Consider the following 21,288-nt stretch of genomic DNA (forward strand, 5'->3'; position numbering starts at 1 on the left):
TATGATGTGATTATAAAATAATAAAATTCAATTTTGTAGCTTCTCTACATCTCAAAAAATTTAAGTAAATTTATTTCTCTCTGTTCTATTGTTATCATAATCTCAGAATTAAGGACAGTCTTTCTCATGAAAGGATTATTTTATTCCAGGGTTATGTCCTTTCTGTATTTTACGTTACTATGGCCTTTTCTTTTTAATGAGTAGCTAGTGAAGGTAGATGGTAGGTAGATAAGGAATGCCACTTGGCAATGAAAATGGGCAACTGAATGTTAGTTTATTAGTTATTTTTAAAGTTTTAGAACATTCATCCTATACTGCAACTGCCCTTAAAAAAACAAAAAGAAATTATAGTTGTCAAGAGAGTAGATGAGAGTAATATCACTTTTTGTCTTTTTCTTTTCTCTTCTCTCCCTGTCCCCCCAAATACAGTGAATTCTTATAAATTAGCTGATAAAAAATTGACTTTCCCTACAGTTAATTTATCTTGTGCAAATTAGACTGGAATTACTCCTCCAAGTCCAGGAACTGTATCCTTCTGCATGTGTCAGATATAAACTTAGGAAAGGAGGAGGGGCAGGGTGTGTGGGAATTGTCTCACTTAAATCTGTCAGTTTTGGTTTGATACCCAAGAACAAAATCTGATTCACTGGCTGGGTACTTCACAAATTATGCCCACAACCCTTGTGAATATCAGATGAAAATTTCACACACAGATACACCAAAATGCCAAGCTGATCTGAACAGTATTTTTGTGGTGCTCAGTTCAGTTCAGTTGCTCAGTCGTGTCCAACTCTTTGCGACCCCATAAACCACAACATGCCAGGCCTCCCTGTCCATCACCAACTTCTGGAGTTTACCCAAACTCATGTCTACTGAGTCGGTGATGCCATCCAGCCATCTCATCCTCTGTCATCCCCTTCTCCTCCTGCCCCCAATCCCTCCCAACATCAGGGTCTTTTCAAATGAGTCAGTTCTTCACCTCAGGTAGCCAAAGTATTGGAGTTTCAGTTTCAGCATCAGTCCTTCCAATGAGCACCCAGGACTGATCTCCTTTAGGATGGACTGGTTGGATCTCCTTTGTGGTGCTACTTTTATTTTTATTATTTTGCACTAAATTTTTAATAGCTGCATATTAAAAGAGGCTATGAGTTTTGGAGACACTGCAAAATATTTTATGAAGCTTCAGAATCCACCCCATAGGCCTCAGATTGTGAAGGAAGAAATAGCTCTGAGATGAGAAATGAAACATACGACTGTTTGAAACATTTACTAGGGACTCTCTGAAACTAGTGTTATTTGGGAGTCCACGTTGTTTTTTGTCTTTGAAAAGAAGAACATTTATTAATTTCCCCAATCGCCAGTAAAAGTCCTTTTCTTAATCAAGGGTCACAGACAAGCAGTCACTCCACTTGCTGCCAGCAGGTCATGTTTCACTTGCCAGCTCTTCTAACAAAACACCCCTCAACCTCCCAGAGGCTTGAAGTTGCTAAAATGAGAGGAGCCACCCCATGAACTTGTTAGCAGATGTGTGTTCAGAAACCCATCATTACTTTGAGACCTAGAACAGCCAGATCCTCTGACATGTGGACCACACATGATCACATGCTGAAATGTACCCATCATCCCCATAGTCCCTATTTGATTGCCTTACAGATCATTCAGGACTTCCCTGGTGGCTCTGATGGTAAAGAATCTGCCTGCAATGTGGGAGACCGGGTTCAGTTCCTGGGTTGGGAAGATCCCCTGGAGAAGGCAGTGGCAACCCACTCCAGTATTCTTGCCTGGAGAATTCCATGGACAGAGGAGCCTGGCAGAATTCAGTCCATGGGGTCGCAAACGACTGAGCAGCTAAGCATGAGCTTGGATCATTCTGCTTCCTGCCTGGCTTTCTGTCCATCCTTGTCCTGAATTTTGCATCGTAGTTGTTGGAGAAAAGGAAAATCCTTTAGTTCTCTTCACTGGAAAGATTGATGTCCCTGTCAGGTCAGAGATCCCATTGTCTGAAGCAATGAGTTAGCAGATTGGAGAGCACTTAGAATCATGGTCTGTCTGCCAGCTCCTCATGGCTCTCCTCAGAGGCCTTCTTGGTTTCATAGACTTGTTTTCACTGAAAAATGTTAATGCCCAAAGAGCCATTGAAAAGGTGAAACAAAGCTTTGGAACTTCAAATGACGTAGTTGGATGTTATGCTTTGTACAGAGGTCTGGTTGTGAACCACATCAGCCTGGTGCAACTGTATGAATCTCCCAAGTAAAGGGCAGCCTTTCATTGCATAGAAAGAAGTCTTTGCATAAAGTAGCAGTGTCTCCTGTTGCCTGCCCTGATAGAAAGGCCTTCTACAATGGATTCTTCTCAAGAAATTAAGGGGAAGAAGTAAAGAAGAAGAGGCATGTGGCTTTATAGATGCCCCCACTTCCAGTGTGTTGTCCTTAAGGAGAGGAGCCTTCTGTTTGTATTCCGGCTACTGAAACTACCTTTTTCAAATTTACCTATGATGGAAGCAGTCATTTAATCAATGCATGCAGAAGCAGTGAAGGTGGTTCATTGCTTTCAGAATCAGCAGAACTCATGATGGCAGTACATATCCTATAATACTCAGTAGTTTAGTTCCAAAGTAAGTATTGAAATGTCAGTAAATTTAAAAAAATAAAATAAAATGTCAGTAAATCACTGATGTTACATTGAGAGATGAAAGATTTGTGAGTTAGGATTTCCTGAACAAGAGTCATTCACATGATGTTTGTCAAACACCGAGTACCAGGCTCTGTTCCAAGTGCTTTACATGTATTAATTCATTTCATCTTTGCCTTTTGTAAAGCAATCATTATTATTTTTAGCATTTATGGGTAAGAAAACTGAGGAACAGAGAGATTAGGTAACATGCCCAAGGTCACACAGCTGGAGAACATAGAGGAGAAATTAGCATCTGAACAGTCTCCCTACAAAGCCCACTGCTACACTAATATTTTCTGCTACACGAATATTTTCAAACTGTAGTCTATCACCTGTTAATCTACAAGTTATTACCTGTTAGTTAACAAATTCATGTGGAGGTTGTGACCAGGATATTTGGTTAAAATGAAATAGAATAGAAAAATATCAAAGTGTATCACATATCATAAGGATTATTTCATGAAATTTTTGTTTCAGATGCTTACATAAAATTTCTTTATCTTTTCACCCAGACATGTTCCACAAGTCACAATTGTTCTAATTTCAGAAAGACAATATGGTGCAAATACTGCCTATTAGATAACGCTCCCTACAGGGCCCAGGGCAGCCCCATGTAATCAAACACATTTATGTTTACGCAGTGAAGTATATGAATATTCACACTAAATACAATAAATAAAGCATATGAACAGCTTTTATGTAGTTCACGTCATGGTTGGTTTCCTCATGGTTTTGCTGTCATACATTAGAAATTTCCCAACTTTCAGAGCTCTGGAGATTTCAGAATTACAGATTGTGGACCTAATTATACATATGTGTGTACAGATTTTTCTTATAACAGATTGAGGCCAAAGAAAAGTTTGGGAAACACAGCCGGATGCTGCTGCTGGAATCATGGACTGTTGGAGCCAGGAAGGAACCTAGAGGCGATATGTTCCTTTTACCCATAAAACTGAAACTCCTCAGTTTTAACAAGAAAAAAAATCAGGGCCAGAACAAGGGGAGCACTGGGGCTTCCAGAGTTCACCTGCTTCTTCACCCCAGAGCGAGCCCGCTGACACAGCTCGGGGCGTCTGGACCACACGCCCTCTCCAGCGTCTTATAATAACAATGAAACCACACCACGCATCTCAGACCTTGGATACTTTTCAAGTTCTTCTGAGAGAGACTCGAGTTTCGAGTGGACACTTCCATTGCTGGTTCTCCAGAGCCGGTGGAAGCCGAGTGGTTTTGCACCAACAAGACACTTGGGCTCAGGTGTTTGGCCCGAGAGTGAGGTGCAGCAGGGGACCTGCCCAGGCTCCAGCCAACTCTGTAAATTTCCTGAGTTTGTGGTTGAAACTGGTCTCCATGGACCAGCAATTTGACATTTTCCCCCTGTGGTGTTACATTCATGTTTCCACGTTTAACATGTCAGACTGAATGAACATTGTGGTCTAAGGATTTAAAAGATTTATAATGGAGTCTTGAAAATTTACTTAAGGAATATGTACTTCCCCAAGCAATAACAAATATTACTACAAATGACCATATTAAATTAAAGTAACTTGGGCATTTCTGATTTGTAGGAGAGTTAAAATTAATCTTATGGCAGTTTCAGTTTCAAAATGAAAACATGACTTTGCCTGACCACAGATTTCCAGGCTGTTAGTCAACAGTGAATGAACCCTCAAGTGACTTTTTTTTCCTTTAAGAAATATCCAGTTCTCTTTATGTGTAGAAAAGTAATACCAGAAAGAAAATACCCTGAAAAATCAACTGTAGTTGTATCTGCAAATTTCCAATGTTCTGATAAATTTTTTTTCGTAAGCTGAGTAAGTAGTAAGTACATGGATTATCATTTTATTCTTCTTTAAACTGTGCTTAAAAATATGTACAGTCAGTTTGTGTGTGTACTACCAGATTTTTTAAATGTTTTTAAGCACAAGTGACAAATCCATGAAAAATCCATGTAAGTGTTCTTTAATGAGAGGTCTTATTTTTATACTTTTAGAAAGGAAAAGAAACTTTCCTTATCCATCCTTCATCCCTTCCCTGATTAGCTCCTTTAGTATGTAGGCAAGGAGCCTGGTTCAAATGCTTTTTCCCCCACGTTAAAATAATAATAATAATAGCTGTAGGTATATTGGTAAATGTTTAACAGTTGACTCTTGGGATGGGAGGAAAGACCCCAATTTGTAATATTTGCCAATTTGCATGGTGTAAATACTCCATCATGGCCAATTTCAGGCTACCAACATTACATCGCTGCACAGAGTAGAGAAGTAACGTGCTATATAGCATCATATAGTAATTCTACCAAACAAATACAGCTTTATTAATGTAAATAACCTCAATAGCACAGATAATAGTAAAATGGAAAAAAATAATAACTAATAAATCTTGAGTATTATTATCTTTGTTTTTAATATACTTGTTTTAATTTTAACTTCACATGATTTAAATTTTGATAATGGGTATATTTAACAAATGGCCTAAATCCCTAAAAAGTTAATGATCAGCTCTCACAAGCCAGCATGACCCCACACTAGCACACTACTGCTACAAGACCAGAACAGCTCCCATTGCAAAGCAGAAAGAATTCAGGGAGGTGGGCACAGCCAGCCTTCCCCATATCACAGTCCTGTGAGGCTACAAATCCAAGACCCCAAGAACCTAGGGGTGCAACACAGCAGAACTTGGATGCTGAGAGAATAAAGACCCCCGACTCTAATGGTTGCCCCACTTCCAACAAGTAAACCCCTGCATTTTCCCAGGCCCTAAGCTTCAGCTTTTCAACCCCTTTCAGCTTTGAAAACCATGACTCTGCAGCAAAAACAAGAAAGCTCAGATGTGCAGGAGGCAGCCTGGCAGAGCAGGAGCTTTTGATTCAGTCCTAAGGCTTGACTTCTTGGATACCAGCTTTGCCATCAGCCAGCAAAGTGACCTTGCACAGGCCCCTTCACCTCATTTCCCAGTTACCAGGAAAAATGAGGGGGCTAGACAAGGTGATCTCTCTCACCCAGCTTCCTTCCTGCTCTAAACCCCATGTTGGCTGCAATTACTCAGGGCTTCAGGAAAGATCACCAATCATGTCAGAATCCACTGGGAAAAACTCTTCAGCCTGCAGGGTGGTGTGACTTCCCAAGCCTGAACTCCATCCCCTCTAGGAATACAGCAGAATGTGTCTAACCCTGATGATGAAACAGTCTGGGCTGTGGTCCTTCAAGGGTGTCACAGTGTAGCTGCCCCTGAAGGTGGAAAATGCTTGGAGCCAACTTACTTGAGTCCAGTCTAGACCACAGTCACAGATAACCTTTATTCATTCTGCCTCATCAGGTCCTTTACTAACTTGTCTCCCCCAGTGGTTTTTGCCATTGGGAATTCACCCACCTTTTGACAAACAGCTGTATTGATGGAACACTGCTTGAGAAGTTCAGGGTTTAAATAAGTCTCCAAAAAATAGGTAAAGTCATGGGTGATAAGTGAAAGAGGAACAGTGCAAAACCACCAGGGAGAAACTGGTGAATTTTATCCAGTGTTCCACAGGCATTTTTATGCCCCTGCGTGTGTATGTTGTCACCGGGAATAAATTCTGCAGCTGTGTATCTTGGTACAGTGAGGTTGCCTTGATTTATGGGTATAGCTGCAAGTTCATAACCACCAATCCAAAGGAGGAGGAGGGAGGGTGGAGGGAGAGAAGGATTGGCAGAAATGTTTTATGAGTTTCACGTTTAATGCTTTTAACATGGTGCCTCGTTCTCGCTTCTAGAAAGCACTTAGCAGATACAAGTCAAACATAAATGGCTGTCCGTAGCTGACCAAGCCCATGAAGGGGTGAAGGCGAGGGATGTGTGTGTGCAGGTTGTTGTGGTTGTTTATAGTTGTTTTTATATCTGAGTTGTAGGAGAGTATTTATTTTACAGTAAAAACCATGAGCTATTGATACTTTTTAACTAGAGTAAGAGAAGACACTGCTAAGCCTCTTGTCTCTCTGCATCTCTCTCTGGCAAGAGGATCTTTCTGACATTCTCTGTGCACTCTCTGACCTGATTCCCAGTCAGCTATGCATGAGGCACGAACCTGGTGCTTTCAGGGCCAAAATCATGCAGTGCATCCTCAAGAAACTTGGAGTAAGGTAGACGGAATATACAGGAAAAACCACATTTATGAAGCGTTCTGTAACAAAAACAGTCACTTCCTACATGACAGGCACTGCTGCCTTGTTTAATCCTCACAATATCCTCTGAAGTCAGCACTGTTGTTGGCCTGTCCACCAGCAAGTGACCTTCCTTGACCATGAACAGACTCTCAAGATGATCGGGGACCGTCATGAGTTCTGGGTCTTTTCAGAGAGAGAAAAGGTAGAGTCTGCCCACCAGGAGGGCCACGTCACGCCTTCTGTGAAGTTCTCACTGGTACACAATGGCAGTCTGTCCAAATGCAAATAGAAGGTGCCCCTTGGGCAGAGGTGGGAGCTGCCCTGGAATCAACGCTTTTATAGCACTCCCTGGGCACGTTCCCCATTCCCTGTGGGGGCCATGTTCAGGTGCAGGATCGCCATGCTCTGGAATCCCAAAGCTCCTGCTTCCTGTCAGCTATGGATAGATGGTTTCTAGCTTCTCCCAGGCCAGACGCCACGTACCAGTCAGGAGGTTAGTCTTATAAGCAGTGCTGCCCAGTAGCATGTTTGATTTACCATCTTGGCAGGTTACCAGAGTTAATCAAAACCTCTTGCAGAAAGGAAAAAGGGATATGTTAGCCCTTTAGCTGTTACACAATTTCTTGTCCCATTTTACAGAGAATAAAGCAGAGGTTTAGAGAGGATCATTGACTTGCCTTAAGTCACATTTGTAAGTAGCACAGCCAGGATTTGAAGACTGGCTTGCCTGACTCCAAGTCCCCTGCTCTTAACTAAGATGCAAGATGTTTATTTTTCATTCTACTCCATTGCATATCTATCTATCTCTGTATCTTTTGCTATGTAAAAACTAACTTGAATTACCCACACTAAGAACACTTGGCCTTCCTAGAACAAGCAACATGTTTAGCCTGTGATTTTGGCCACTCCCCAGTACACTGCATGCCCACCTGAAGCAGCTCAGCATTATGCAGTTAGCAGTTGTCCTTAAAATAATAAAAGAAAGCGCTAGTTCCTTACTTTACAGTCCATATTTTAAGTGTAGAGGTTTATGAGGAGAGGAAAAAGCAATCTTAAGAGCAGTAGAACCAACTTTATATCTGAAAATAAATGCGTACCTGGCTACCGAGTGCAAACAGTTCTGTTTTGCATTGTCGTTCCTTCTCCCTTTTCAGTCAGCACCACTTTGTAGCACAGAAACATAAGAGCTCAAGACAAAGCATACGGCTTTATTACAGTTTGGCTCCACATATAAAATCCAGTTTATATGTATAGATTATTTGCAAAAGCCCTTCAAGAAATATGCCATCCATGTTCCAAGTGTAAAAGTAGACATTTTAAGACACTAACACTATCGTAACATTGTTTCATTGGGTGTTTGAGCAACTGGAAACTTTTAACCAGGCATGAGAACTGTCTGTTGACTTCTAAAATGCCATAGTGCCATGAAGACCAATATAAAGGAATTCTGTAAGCAGAATGTGAAATGGGTTGGGTAAAATACCAGTCTAAGCACAATGGTATTAGTTTATGATGAATTATATTTAAAAAGTCAAAACACAGTTGATGGGAGGGTGGGGTGCAGAAGGGACTTGAGAGGTATGGTTATGATCTGGTTTTTAGCATAGGTGGTGGGCGTGAGTGTATGCTTTATTTACCTAAATATTTTCATAAACTCTATTCACTAGACTTTCCATCCCAATTTTCAAAAAATGCAGTCAACATTTGCTGTTTAGGGAGGAAATACCATTTTGAATCTCTTATTATATGAATTCATAAAATGCTAGATTAAACAGGGAGAAAAGAACAGAGCCTGAATATTACTAACTTAAGTATTGAAAAAATATAACTGAAGTTTCCAAAGTGAAACTCTCAAAAAAAGTCACCTTTCCGTTTTATGAGTAATAAAATCATGACATAAACAGATCTTTCTCAGTGATCCTCTTCCTTGTACTGCACTTGTTCCCTCTTATTGAATCTTCTTGGGCTGAATTGTTCAGTCATTTGATAAATGTTTGCTACCACGTGCTTGGCAGCCAGCTAGTAACGATAATAGGGACTTAAGTCCTTTCTTTTCAGCTAGTAGCTGGGGAGACAAGACGTTTAAGCAGCCAAGAAAGTGTTACCTGTGTGAGAATCCAGAGTACAAAAAAGAATCAGAGTCCTCACAAAGCCACGTATGTTCAGTGGCACAAACTAAATACTACCAACCTGCAGGTGAAGGAAGTCCTCTCTAGTTGACAGTGGTTGGGGAACTTTGAGAGCAGGTGTACTTTCTGAGGATTGAGAGGACCTTCCAGACAGTCCTGTAGCTGAAGGCACTGTAGTGAGGACAGAGGCTTGGCCCAGGGAACTTCCAGGAGCTAGAAGATAATTCTATCATGTAAGAACAGGGCAGCTGCTCTGAGTTTTTGAAGTTGGGACTGACCTGTGAACAAGTCCCTACCCCAGGGTGGAGCATCTGTCACACTCAGGTTAACGATCATAATTCCTCCTGCTCTGTAGATGGGTTATTCACAGATGGTCTCTTCCACTTACAGATTCATGACGGATGCTGCCCGCCGAGAGCAGGAGTCTCTGAAGAAGAAGATCCAGCCAAAGCTCTCACTGACTTTGTCCAGCTCCGTGTCTCGAGGGAATGTGTCCACGCCACCTCGCCACAGCAGCGGAAGCCTTACTCCCCCAGTGACCCCGCCCATCACCCCCTCCTCTTCATTCCGCAGCAGCACCCCGACTGGTGAGTAGGTTGGCCCTTAAGGGCTGTGTGTGCGCGCATGCATGCATGCGTGCTGTACTGGGGGCTGGGCGCAGATCTTGCTTGAGATCCACCTCTTCTTTGACCCTTTGTTGATTCATTCATTTATTATTAAAGATATAGTTAATAAGTTATCATTTATAATGTGCATGTGATAATGGTTTTATAGACATGTTTTCAAGCCCTTACCATTTGTTATGTATAAGGTGATGCAGTGTCTTGGGTTTGCTTCAGTCAAGTGGAGAAATAGATCAAACAAGATCGATTGTTTTGATTATTGCCATGTGTTGATTATTGTTGAAGCTGGGTGATGTATACATAGGGGGTTATCATCATACCGTTCTCCCTAGTTTTGCTTGTTTAAAAGATTTTCTGTGATAGAATGATCAATTTTTAAAACTTAGAGTCCCTCTTAGCGCCAGGCCTGCCTGAACTGTGAACTGAAGGAGACCGGTCATGTTCTTTCTGATGGGCTAAGGCCTAGTGGAAGATGTTGGCATTCTAGGGGACCAAGAAGAACACTCTTTCTTGTCTTCACCTCCCAAATGGAAGCGATTTGAAAAATAAGACTCAGAGGTAAAAAGTAAAATCACCTTTATTACTGCATAAGGCTAAACTGCAGAATAGAGCTAGGATCTGTAACAACTGACTTCTTAACTTGTCTTCCCTAAGTTGAACTTATTCCCGAATGTTCCTCCTAAGCTTGCCTGTGTAGGAGCAGACCAGCATGTGCCCAGGCACGGAGCTGAGCAGCACAGAACCTTCTCCCAAGTCAGAGGTCCACTAGTCAGTGATAGAAGGTGGTAGAAAGAGACTGGAAAAGTCCCTCCTCTTCTTTTTCCCATCTGAGAACAGAGATTATATTTCCCCTCACTCCTGAAGGGGTATAGACAGGCATTCATCAAAGAAATACACCAATAACTATAACATTGTAACTCAGTGATAGGAGAGAGGTTTGACAGGATCAGGAAAGACTTCCCTGAGAGGGAGAGAAGGAGCATCCAGCCAAGGGGACAGCATTTTTCAAAGGCTCCATGAAGGGGAACCTGGCAGGTCCCAGGTTACTGAAGGTCGACCAGGTGGTGGTGAGGTGTTTGTCAGATGAGGCCAAGGATCTGCAGGGCCCAGGGCTCTGAGGGTGTTAGTAAAGATTCTGGTTCATGCTAAGAGCAGAAAGAAGCCATTCAGAATCACGCCATCACCCCCTCAGTAGTATCGCCCCTTAATGGTGGATGAAAATGTTTATTTTCTCTTAAGAGTTTATGTATTTCTCTTTTATCCAGCTCCCATCAGGGGAGGTGGCGGCAGTCCTGTTTTTCAATGTGTGCTTCAGAATATGACTTTCACAAAATGGAAGTTGAGGAAAAGGGTTCCCTAATAAGTTTGGGAACGTGTGATGGGTTAGACAAAGGTAAACTGGCTTATTCAACACAGGGCTTTAATATAATACATTGTTATTTTCCAAGAGGAGGATTTAGAAAAATTTCAAACTCGTCACTCTGATTATAGGCGCTCTTTTTCTAGGGGCATCTCAGTGGGCTCATGGTTGAGAGGGTACCCTGTGTTCCATCAAGCTTGGGCATTTTGAACACAGGATAAGTGTGGGAGGCACAGTTCCTGCCTGAACTTTGCCTCTTACAGATCACTGGTAATACCCATTATTTAGGTTTTTGTGTGAGAGTTAAATATAATAGTGTATGCATGCATTAAACATTCACTAAATGTTCATCCCTGTGGTCCAGTTTTCAACTAGCTGTTTCAGGAATAGAATTGGGGGTCATTCTATACAGGATGAATTGGGTTCATTTGTGTGGGCATTTTTCCCTTCCCTGAGATAGACCACCATGTTTCTCTTACATTTCTTTCTGTGAAGATTTACTTTCCAGGATTTCTGCTAACATTTACTGGTAAATCTAAGGAATGCCATGAGAATGAAGTGTGAGTCTTCGATTCTCTTTTCTGAGTATTTCTATGAATATTTATTCATATGTCATGTGAATTATGGGGACAGTTTTATACCTGGGTATGTTTTATACCTGACTTTATATGGATTGACTCATGGCCAGTACCAGATAACTATGACTACCCCAATTAGTAATGGGAGTTTTAGAACCCCATGAAAATAAAGACAGTTTAAAAGTGAGAGTTTATTATTTTTCATGTAAGAATGTTTGGAAGAAATGGAATCATTTCCTCTCCTTCAGACATAAAGAAATCGTTCTGACACCTTGTCTATTTTAGCAATTTCCCACTGAGAGAATTAATTTATGTTGTGGTAAAGATGTATCATTTTCAATCTGTCAAGATCATTGGTAAGTTATTTGCTGCTTGAAGAACATTCCATGTAAACATCAAAAATTAGCAGGGGAAATGGTTTCTTAAACCCCTACCCAGTACAATTTTGATTGTGTACATTTTTCAATGTTTGAAATGTTATTTTACCTGTAGTTAGAGAGATCAGCTTATTTTGCCTGACTAATGTGGTTTCAGTCACTTTCATTGCCAGGTTATAAATAATTTTCCATGTTTCTACCTCCTAAATTCACTCTTCCAAGTTTCATATTCAAGATGCATTCCTGGTGCAGAAGTAATAGTCATCTTGCAGGAAAGTTCATTTATAAAGTATTCTTTAAAATATACCATCTTGACTAGACAGAATCAGATCTCAGTTTCATCACAGAGTTTCAAGTATGTCTTAGGAATTCTTAGAATTAAGACTTATTTTGTGATTTCTAAAACTCTAGAGAAATTTTCTTAACTTTTTCATTTCCTGTCTTTATTTGCTTTGTATTCTTTTTTAATGTACTTTTTAGTGTTCACTTAAGAAAAGCTTTGAATGGTTTAAATCATGGGTCAACATTGTTTTTTATGAAGGCACACGGGCCTCTGCTTCAGCTACTCAGCTCTGCCACCATAGCAGTGAAAGCAGCTATAGAGAGTGGACATTCTGTGTTCTATAAAACTGGAAGGTTTTGTGAAACCTTATTTACAAATTTGGTCCATAGGCCATAGTTTGCCAACCCCTGATTTAAATTATAAAGATAAAAAAGATATATGTGATTACTATGTATAAAAGATATAGTCAACAAGGACCTACTGTGTAGAGGGAAGCAAACTCAGTGTTTTGTAATAGCCCATACCAAAAAGAATCTGAAAATAAGAAAAGATCTATATATACACACACACACACATATATATACACATACACACATCACTGAATCACTTTGCTGGAAAGTGTTGGCTGGACTTCTGGTTATAATAGCACTGCATAGTCTCTCCTGGAAAATATTTGCATATATATTTTGGCCCATTTGAGGGGAAAAATTCAAGTATCACAACATTGTAAATCAGCTTTACTTAAATTAAAAGCATATATATTAAAAGTGAAGATAAGCATGACTGAATTCACTGAAAGTGTTAAAACAATTCATACCATTCTCCTTTAAAAGTAGTAATAATTACTGAGGAAAGGCAACTTAGATTTTTTACTGTGTATGCTTACTGTGTGCTTTATGTATGCTTACTTAATCCTAGCACCAGCCCCACTGAAACAACATTATTAACTCCCAAGTACAGATTAATACCTTTTAAAATTTTATTTTAATTGGTCGATAATTGCTTTACAACATTGTAATGGTTTTTGCCATACATCAATATGAGTCGGCCATAGGCATACCTGTGTCCCCTCCATCCTGAACCCCCTCCCACCTCTCTGCCCACCCCATCCCTCCAGGTTGTCACAGAGCGCCTACTTTGGGTGCCGTGTGTCATATGTCACACTCACACTGACTATCTAATTTCATATGGTAATGTATATGTGAATACCTTTTTTAAAAGTCTTTAGACCTTCAGCCAGTTAGCTGCCTCAGTTGCTAACTTGACACTTCTAAACCCAAAACACAAAAAGTCATTAAGTTATTGGAACTGTGGTTTACCTTTATTCACAGTAACCCTCACTTTTAACCCACTCCACCATTCAGATAGCAGGTCAGAAGTTGAAGAACTTGATCGATTTAGTTTACTCAAGGTTTTTTCTCCAAGGATGAGTTGGAGCTGACTCCAGGCAGTCAGTTGTTAACTATTCAGGCTTGCAGACCAGTTGTTAAAGCTCATCCTGAAACTGGCCATGGTGGGAGTCTTAAACCTCCCTTTGCCTGGGCTCCACTCCCAGACTCTTGCCCAGTTGATGGATTGGGCATTAAGAGTTTTCTTAAAGCTCTTGCTAGGTAATTCTAACCTATAGCCAGAGGTGGGAAACCACTGTTTTTAAATGCTGGGTCCCATCTTGTCAGAGCTGTGTGTTTTCTTGCCTAGGTTAACCTATTTCCAGTTTGCTTGGAGAAAGGTTACTGTCATCTACTTGCTTAGCCTCCAAACGTGAGTCCAATGGGACTGAACAGATGCTTGCTTATGTCTTAATGGAGAAGCCATGGAAAGAGTTGGCTGGATTTCTGGTTATAATAGCACTGCATAGTCTCTCCTGGAAAATATTTGCATATATATTTTGGCCCACTTGGGAGGAAAAATTCAAGTATTAAACCAGAGAAAGGTACCTAAGGAAATTAAACCAATTTTTTTGTTTTCTTGTTCTGGCAGTCTATAATGACCATGAAGTAGCAAATTATATCTATTAATCCGTAATTTAAGTTCCTACTGTACATAATGTACAATATTCATTTCATATTCCTGTGTCTCCTGCTATTTGGCGTGATAGTAGACTTTTAACATTCCTTTATGGCTTTGGCAATAGGTTACTCAGATTATAACTTCGCAGTTCTCAGGAGTTGCTAATAAATAGCAAAATCATTTTGAAAAGTAAAGTATTAATTTTACCCTCAAGATGGAAATTACTGCCATACAACTGATAGAACTGACAAAATTTAGCTCAACATTTAGAAGCTCTGTCTGAATGGAACTGAGGTGAACTTTCCCCCAATCACTTTATTTTTAGAAAATAAACCTAAACAACCTTACTAAAGGGAGAAAATCTCAAGGAATAAAAGATAACTAAAGTAAGGTCTAAGCTCACATAATTCCGCCCCCCCCACCCCAAAGAAAAAAATGAAACAGAAGGAAAAATCTCAAAGAGATAAATCCTGTCCTATTTAACAGTGGAAAAGGAGAAAAGCTAAATATTTTAGCCTGACTGAATTTTGTGACCTCCTTATAATAAATTCCTAAGGCCAGGATTTGGTATTTCTAATGGATTCTGCCCTAAAGAGATGAATATCTGGACAGTGCCTAAAAAACATTCCCTAAACTCTTCCCATTGAGAAAGTACCTTGATTTATATTTCCCTTTTCACATAAATGTGTTTATTTAAGCTGGAGAATGACTTCATGTTGCTCTACTATCTGGCTCACATTATATTCAGGGTCACCAACACACCCTTTCCTGGCCTATGACTTGTTTTCTTGTTTGTTTATATACTGCTTTGTTCCAATCATTGTCCTTTCATCTTCTTTATTGATTGACTTGTAAAACCTTCATCCTGCTTCCTGAGAGTTATGGTCCAGTCTTGTCACTAATTTTGCTTCCTTCCCCACTGTCTTATGCAGCTACTTATTTATAATCTCTTACAACTCAAAGTATAGGATAGCAACAAGATAATAATTTCAAGTATTTTTCTCAACTACACCACCTGCAAGAGACCTTCCCAAACAAAACATTTTTTTTGACTTGAAGAAAGCAAATCAAATCAGTGCCAATCTATATATAATAGTAGATTTTATCTTTAGAGTTCACAGAAACTTAATCACCATTTGTTTACCCCACTTTAAAGACAAAAGAAATTGAGGCTCATTTAAATGAAACCTTGCCCAAGTTCAGTCATCCCCAGTTGAGTGACCACTGTTTTCCACAGCACCAAGACTGGGCATCTTTTCAGTTCACATAATTTACTGAGCATCTATTTTGTTATAATCACTGTTCCAGGTACTGGGAGTACAAAAAGGCAGAAGGTATAGCCCTTATGAATTAGAATTTACGTCTCTTAGTAGAAGCAGGTTATACACATGTGGAGCAAATACTTAATGAACATGACATACACACAGATGGACTAAATTACTAGCATGGATTATTGGTTAGATAAGATAGAGGTACTCATGGAGCCATTCTTTCCATACTGTTTTAAGGCAGTTATAAGCAATATATTCACATCCACAAATGTCTTAGAAATTGTAAGTCAATGTAAATTCCTAAAGAGTTGGAATCAGGTGAGATCAGAGGGAAGTGATTGGAGGCAAACAATTTTAGAGCCTGATCGTTATGGACTGTCAGGGGATTCATAAGCAGACCGAGGTATGTTGATGGGGGGTTAGTTAATGGAAACCCGGAGTTTTCTAGAGCATCTTCTGAAACTGGGAACATAGAGGTAAAGTGATGAGAGCTTTTGGCATCAGAGAGATCTGGATTCAAGTTTTATTCTTCAGTTTGAGAGATGATCTTAAACCTTTACAAGCCTTGGTCTCCTCATGTATGCATTGGAGACAATGCCTACCTTCCCATGAGGATTAATAAGCTAAAGTTAGGGATGGAAACAGCTACTTATGTTAATACTATCTCTCCGGAAACCTCTGGTTCAGAAAGGTTCTCCAGGGCTTCAGAAACAAGTGATGTTGGCTGAGCAGTTCCATGCTGCGTAGTTCCCCAAGAGGAATGGAAGTATATGTCCACCAAAGACAGGTGCAAGGATGTACAGGACAGCATTATTTGCAGTAGCCCTGAGTATTAGCTAGTCTGTCTCCAAGTACATGGATAAACAAATTGTGATCTATCTATACAGTGGAATACTATTTAGTGACTTTAAAAAAAACAAACAAACCATGAATGAATCTCAAAAACATTATACTGAGTGAAAGGAACCAGACCCAAAAGAGTACATTTGAAATTCAAATAGCGATAGCTGATCTGTAATGATGGAAATCTGAACAGCAGTTGACTCTGGGAACAGGAAGAAAAAGTTCTCTCCCTTCCAGAGAACTTTCTGGACTGATGGATATAGTCCATATCTTGATTGAGATGTTGGTTACACAAAGGTATGCATTTATCAATTTCATTGAATTAGGCACTTAAAATCTATGCTTTGTATTTACCACAATTAAAAAAAAAATTGTTGGCCCAGGCAGAAATGAGGAAAAGGAGCCCACAACTTCCACTCATTCCCTGAAAGAGCAGAGAGCATTTCCTCTACTGTAAACAAGCCATTTAAGAGCAAGGGAAATAAATACATGCAGTAGTTTGAAGAAGAAAATCTCTGGAATTTCCTCTCCATTGAAGAAGGACAGTGAAATCCTTTATTCTCAGCCTTCAAACTGTACAGAAACAATAGTGTGGTCAAGTAAAAACAATTGCTACACTCATTAAATGAAGAAGAACTAGTGCCAGATACTGGGACACAGATAGAATTAGTTGATGATTGAAAATGTTTCTAATAGAAAATTATATATGGATCTTCCAGATCCAAAATACTTTGCTTTCCATGAGACAGAATTTTATATGAAAGAAAAATTAAATTTTTAATTTAAATTTAGCCTTTAAAAATTAAAAACTAACACTGCCCAGTTTTAGCCCCTGGATATCCTCTGAAACTCTAAATGAACTCCATTTCTGTAATGGGCAGCCAGTTAATAACAGCTTATCTTCAGACTTAGAATTTGCAGTAACGGCCGTCAATAACTTATCTTCTAGTGACAATATTTTTGAGGCCTGCCATTTTAGCAATACATGCTTAACCATTCACATTTAATTATAAACCTGAATTTCATCTCTAATGTAATTGTTATTGTTTAATCAAATTCAACAAAAATAATATGTCCACTGTTAAGAATTCCCACAAGAAATCTTGACGTTCTTTACATCATGTTTAGGCATGTTTCACCTGGTGCTAGAAACGCAGTTCACGGCATGGTTTTGGCCCTCAATCATTGTTGCTCTTTCTGTGTCCCAGCGGGGGTCTCTGCACTGGCCTAAAAATGTCAAGAAATATCAAAAGATAAAGTTATTTTCAAGGGCACACCCCCTACCCCCCAAAAGAATGCAGTCTCTTTAAGCTAGGGTCCAGAGCTCATTCGTATGCCAGCTCCCATCAGTACACACTTTGACTAATTTTCCTCTGGAAGCAAGTCCCAGAACCGAAATAGGAGTGCTAAAGAGAGCCACATATTGTGAGCATGGAAAACGGCACGGATTCCACTGAAAACAAAACAAGCAGACACCCAGTGCTGCCACACACCTCTGCTGCGGAGCGGACAGGGATTTAACACCTGATGAATTCGTAGCCCAGCCAAATGTGTGTGTTTCCAAAGGAGCCTTTTCATTTTCCTTCCCATCTAACACACAGCATATTAAAATCAGAGAAGCCCTTTCATCTTTGTGGGTATCACAGCAGCAAACTGGTTTAATGTCTTTTCCATGTGGGTCTACTTTTAACAATAAAGGGATCCCCAGGCACACCCAGCTGCACAGCGTTAGAGACAGAATCTGCAAAAAAGAAAAAAGTGAGAATGCTTTAAGCTCATTTGTTCTTGCTAAAAAGACTATCCAGGTACAGAATCTCCCTGCATCTGTCTCAGGGCTTTGTTCAAAGTCCTTGGGAAGGCACTGAAAGCAAAGTGGTATCTGACAGGAAGGGAGAAACAGCTGCTGGGACCTGTCTGATACCTGGCAAGGAAAGGATGCTGGCTGTGCACCTTGAGCCCCTTGCCACCAAACTCAGATAGTTACTCCTTGGGAAACGGGATGCTGCTGTTAATTTATAGTCATCAAAGCAGCAACAAGTTGGCTTGATCTTATCAGATCAAAGATGTGTTTCATACTCCACTGGACTGAACTTTCTTTTTAACCTAGCCAGCTCAGGCTCTCTTTGGTATGGAAGAATAAAACATAACAAATCACCCCAAGAAACTAAAGTTTGTTGGGAGACCACTGTATAGGAATTTGAGATCTAATCATGATGTGCTTGCTGTGTTTTCTACCTAGATACCCAATTATTTTCTACAGGCAAAAAAATAAAAATAAAAGAGGTAGCCAAGGTGTTCCAGATGCTTACAGACCCCAAAACAGGTCACTCTCAGGGAAATTGTTTTTCCTCTTGTCAAAATAGTTTTGAGTAAAATAGCTACAGGGCATCTGTCAATGGCCTACCAACTAAGATATATCTTTTTGAAGCCTGGGTCTGGGAGAACTTTTAGTTTTCAAACAGATGTATTTTTCAAAATTAAAATATTTTCAAGTAACAGGATAAAATAAGTGGAAAGCAGGTTTCTGTTATAGCAAATAGTGGAAATGGTACTTTCCATGTAAGATATTTCGAGCTTTTTCTGTGCTGTATAACTGGATCCTAGTGAAAATCCTCATCGTAGTGTTTAACTTGAAAGCAGTTCTAACCCTGGCAGTCCAGGATTAAACTCTGTACTTCCGAAGAAGAGAGCCCAAGTTTGATACCTGGTCACAAAACTAAGATCCTGCAAGCCGCGGGGCACAGCCAAAAAAATTTTTTTTTTAATAAAATTTTAAAAATGTGAAAAAAAAAATGGGCGGGGGCTTCCCCGGGGCCCAGTGGTTAAGAATCCCCCTCGCAGTGCAAGGACTCCAGTTTGATCCCTGTTCCCGGCAGATCCCATGCACCGTGGAATGACTGAGCCCATGGGCCACCACTACTGAGCCTGTGCTCTGGAGCCCACGAGCTGCAACCGCTGCAGCTCATGCACACCTGGGGTCTGTGCTCTGCACCAGGATAAGCCACCGCAGTGCGAAGGCTGGGCCCCATAGCTAGGGGGTAGCCTCCGCTCCCTGGCAACTAGAGAAAGCCCGCACACAGCAACAGAGACCCACCAGAGCCAAAAAACAAAATAACTAAATCCTTTTTTAAAAAGGTAAAAGAAGAAAGAAAACAGTTGCTTAGAATCTTAAGCTCAGGGGTGGAAAGGACCTTGACACGCTTTTCTCTTGGCCATTCTTTTCCAGTTTCTGCCTGCCCCGCAGAAGTGTACTGTGTCACTCCAAGTCTCTAACAATTCCCAGGACCAGTGCCAGGCATTCAGTTTAGGATAACGCTTTTGAAGCACAGTCATGATCCTACATCTTGAACAGGCCCCCCCAAATGACACCCTTAAATGTCCACTTTCTAACTTAAGAACTTTGCATAAACTTCTAGGCCATTATTGTGTTGACAGTCTCCCTAAAATTCACCTTGATGAAGTTCATTTTGGCAGAGCATGCCGTTGCTACCAAAAGTATTTCACTGCCATTAAAAGGAAAATAGGCTTTGAAAAATGTTTAATTAAAGCCACTTGGTTTCAGTAATATACATGCATATAATTTAGAATATGCTATGTTATACTTAAATTGTTTTTGTAAGACCAACAAAATTTGACAAATGACTAACTTTAAAAGCATATAATTAAAATGTTACAGCTCAGTTGTGAGTGAACTGCCAGAGGGGGCCTGCCTGGGGATGTTTGTGACAGGCTAGGTGGGTTCCCACCACCACCTGTGGACAACACACCTCAGCCTGGAAGTTTTTTTTCTTCCCCCTAGGAGATGAATAAGCCCTTTTTGGAAACTAAAACTATAAAATTAAAATTATGAAGTAACTGCAAATATAAAAATTGGGTTTTAAAAAATTTTTTTAATAAATCAGAGTTTCTGTAATAACTATATAATAAGCATGCATTGCAGAAACATAAATATACCATTGGTAACTAATACATAGTACTTGGCAAGTAAATTGCAAATTAAAAGTTTAGTAGAATCCAGTTAACACATTTGTAAATAATCTATAGGGCTGTGTTTCCTAAAATGAATAATAAATATTCCAAAAAGGATTTTGTTCCTCTCTTTTTTTGGAGGAGAGGGCTCACAATAAAGACCTATTTCCTGGCATCATCAAAAAAGGAAGATTTGCCAAGACTAGAAAGCTTCTCCTTTGCCATGTAAAAGCCCTTTATCTAAAGCTATAAATGTGGCATAGTAATGGACTTTGTCATTTTCTGTCAAGCAAGGAGGACAAACTGGAAAATGAATCATGTTATAAACTGGAAAGTAGCTTCATTTTCATGGTAACTGTGCCTCTTTAAAAATAGCATCTAACAGCCTCCTAGAATTTCTGTTCACTTAGTCTGTATTTTCTATTATATAATAGTACATTTTGGAAAGATGGCAGGGCTGAAAAGTGAATGGATATTTTTTCGGAACATTTTGCCTCTTTTGTCATCTAGAAGATGGCAGTTTGTGGCTCTTTTTGAGTGATATTTCAGATTCTAATCTATAAAGTGCTCTGAGTGGCCTAAATTTATTAACCTAATAAACCATATTGTTACTCAGGTGCCTGTGCCTGGTTAATAGTTGTTGTTGACTCTTCTCATTGACAGACCAAGATAGTGAACAGAATAAGTCCTGCATGCCTGTTCTTGGCAGACTGGTAGTAAGTCATCTTACCTCACCCATGGGAGCTCCAGGCCTTAGCGTTGGCTCAGAGGACCAGAGGCTAGGATTAAATCTGAGGTCCTGGGTTTGATTCCTCTGTGAGCCAATTCACTTGGCTCCATCCTTGAGCCCTGAATTTTGCCCTTGAGGTTAGTTGAACGTAGCCCCTTAGAATCTCTCAGGAAAGAGATGGTGGAGATCTGGTAAACTCATGTAGGACAAATCAGGTTCCCAGAGATTTGCCTTTCCCTCTGACTTGGCCCAGGGGGATCAAGGTCAGTGTAAAAATATAATTATGAGAAAAACCCACTCA

At 40.0% G+C, this 21,288-nt stretch overlaps 1 protein-coding gene across 1 annotated transcript in view; it reads left to right on the forward strand.

Moving 5' to 3' along the window:
- JAZF1 (JAZF zinc finger 1) overlaps window positions 1–21,288 on the forward strand; it is a 322,163-nt gene that overhangs the window by 268,069 nt on the left and 32,806 nt on the right. The window contains exon 3 of the mRNA XM_065939904.1: window positions 9,334–9,530. Within this exon, the coding sequence (XP_065795976.1) occupies window positions 9,334–9,530 (197 nt within the window). The remainder of the gene's footprint in view (window positions 1–9,333; window positions 9,531–21,288) is intronic.

Source organism: Muntiacus reevesi, chromosome 6 (assembly GCF_963930625.1).
Source record: "Muntiacus reevesi chromosome 6, mMunRee1.1, whole genome shotgun sequence".
NCBI lineage: Eukaryota > Metazoa > Chordata > Mammalia > Artiodactyla > Cervidae > Muntiacus > Muntiacus reevesi.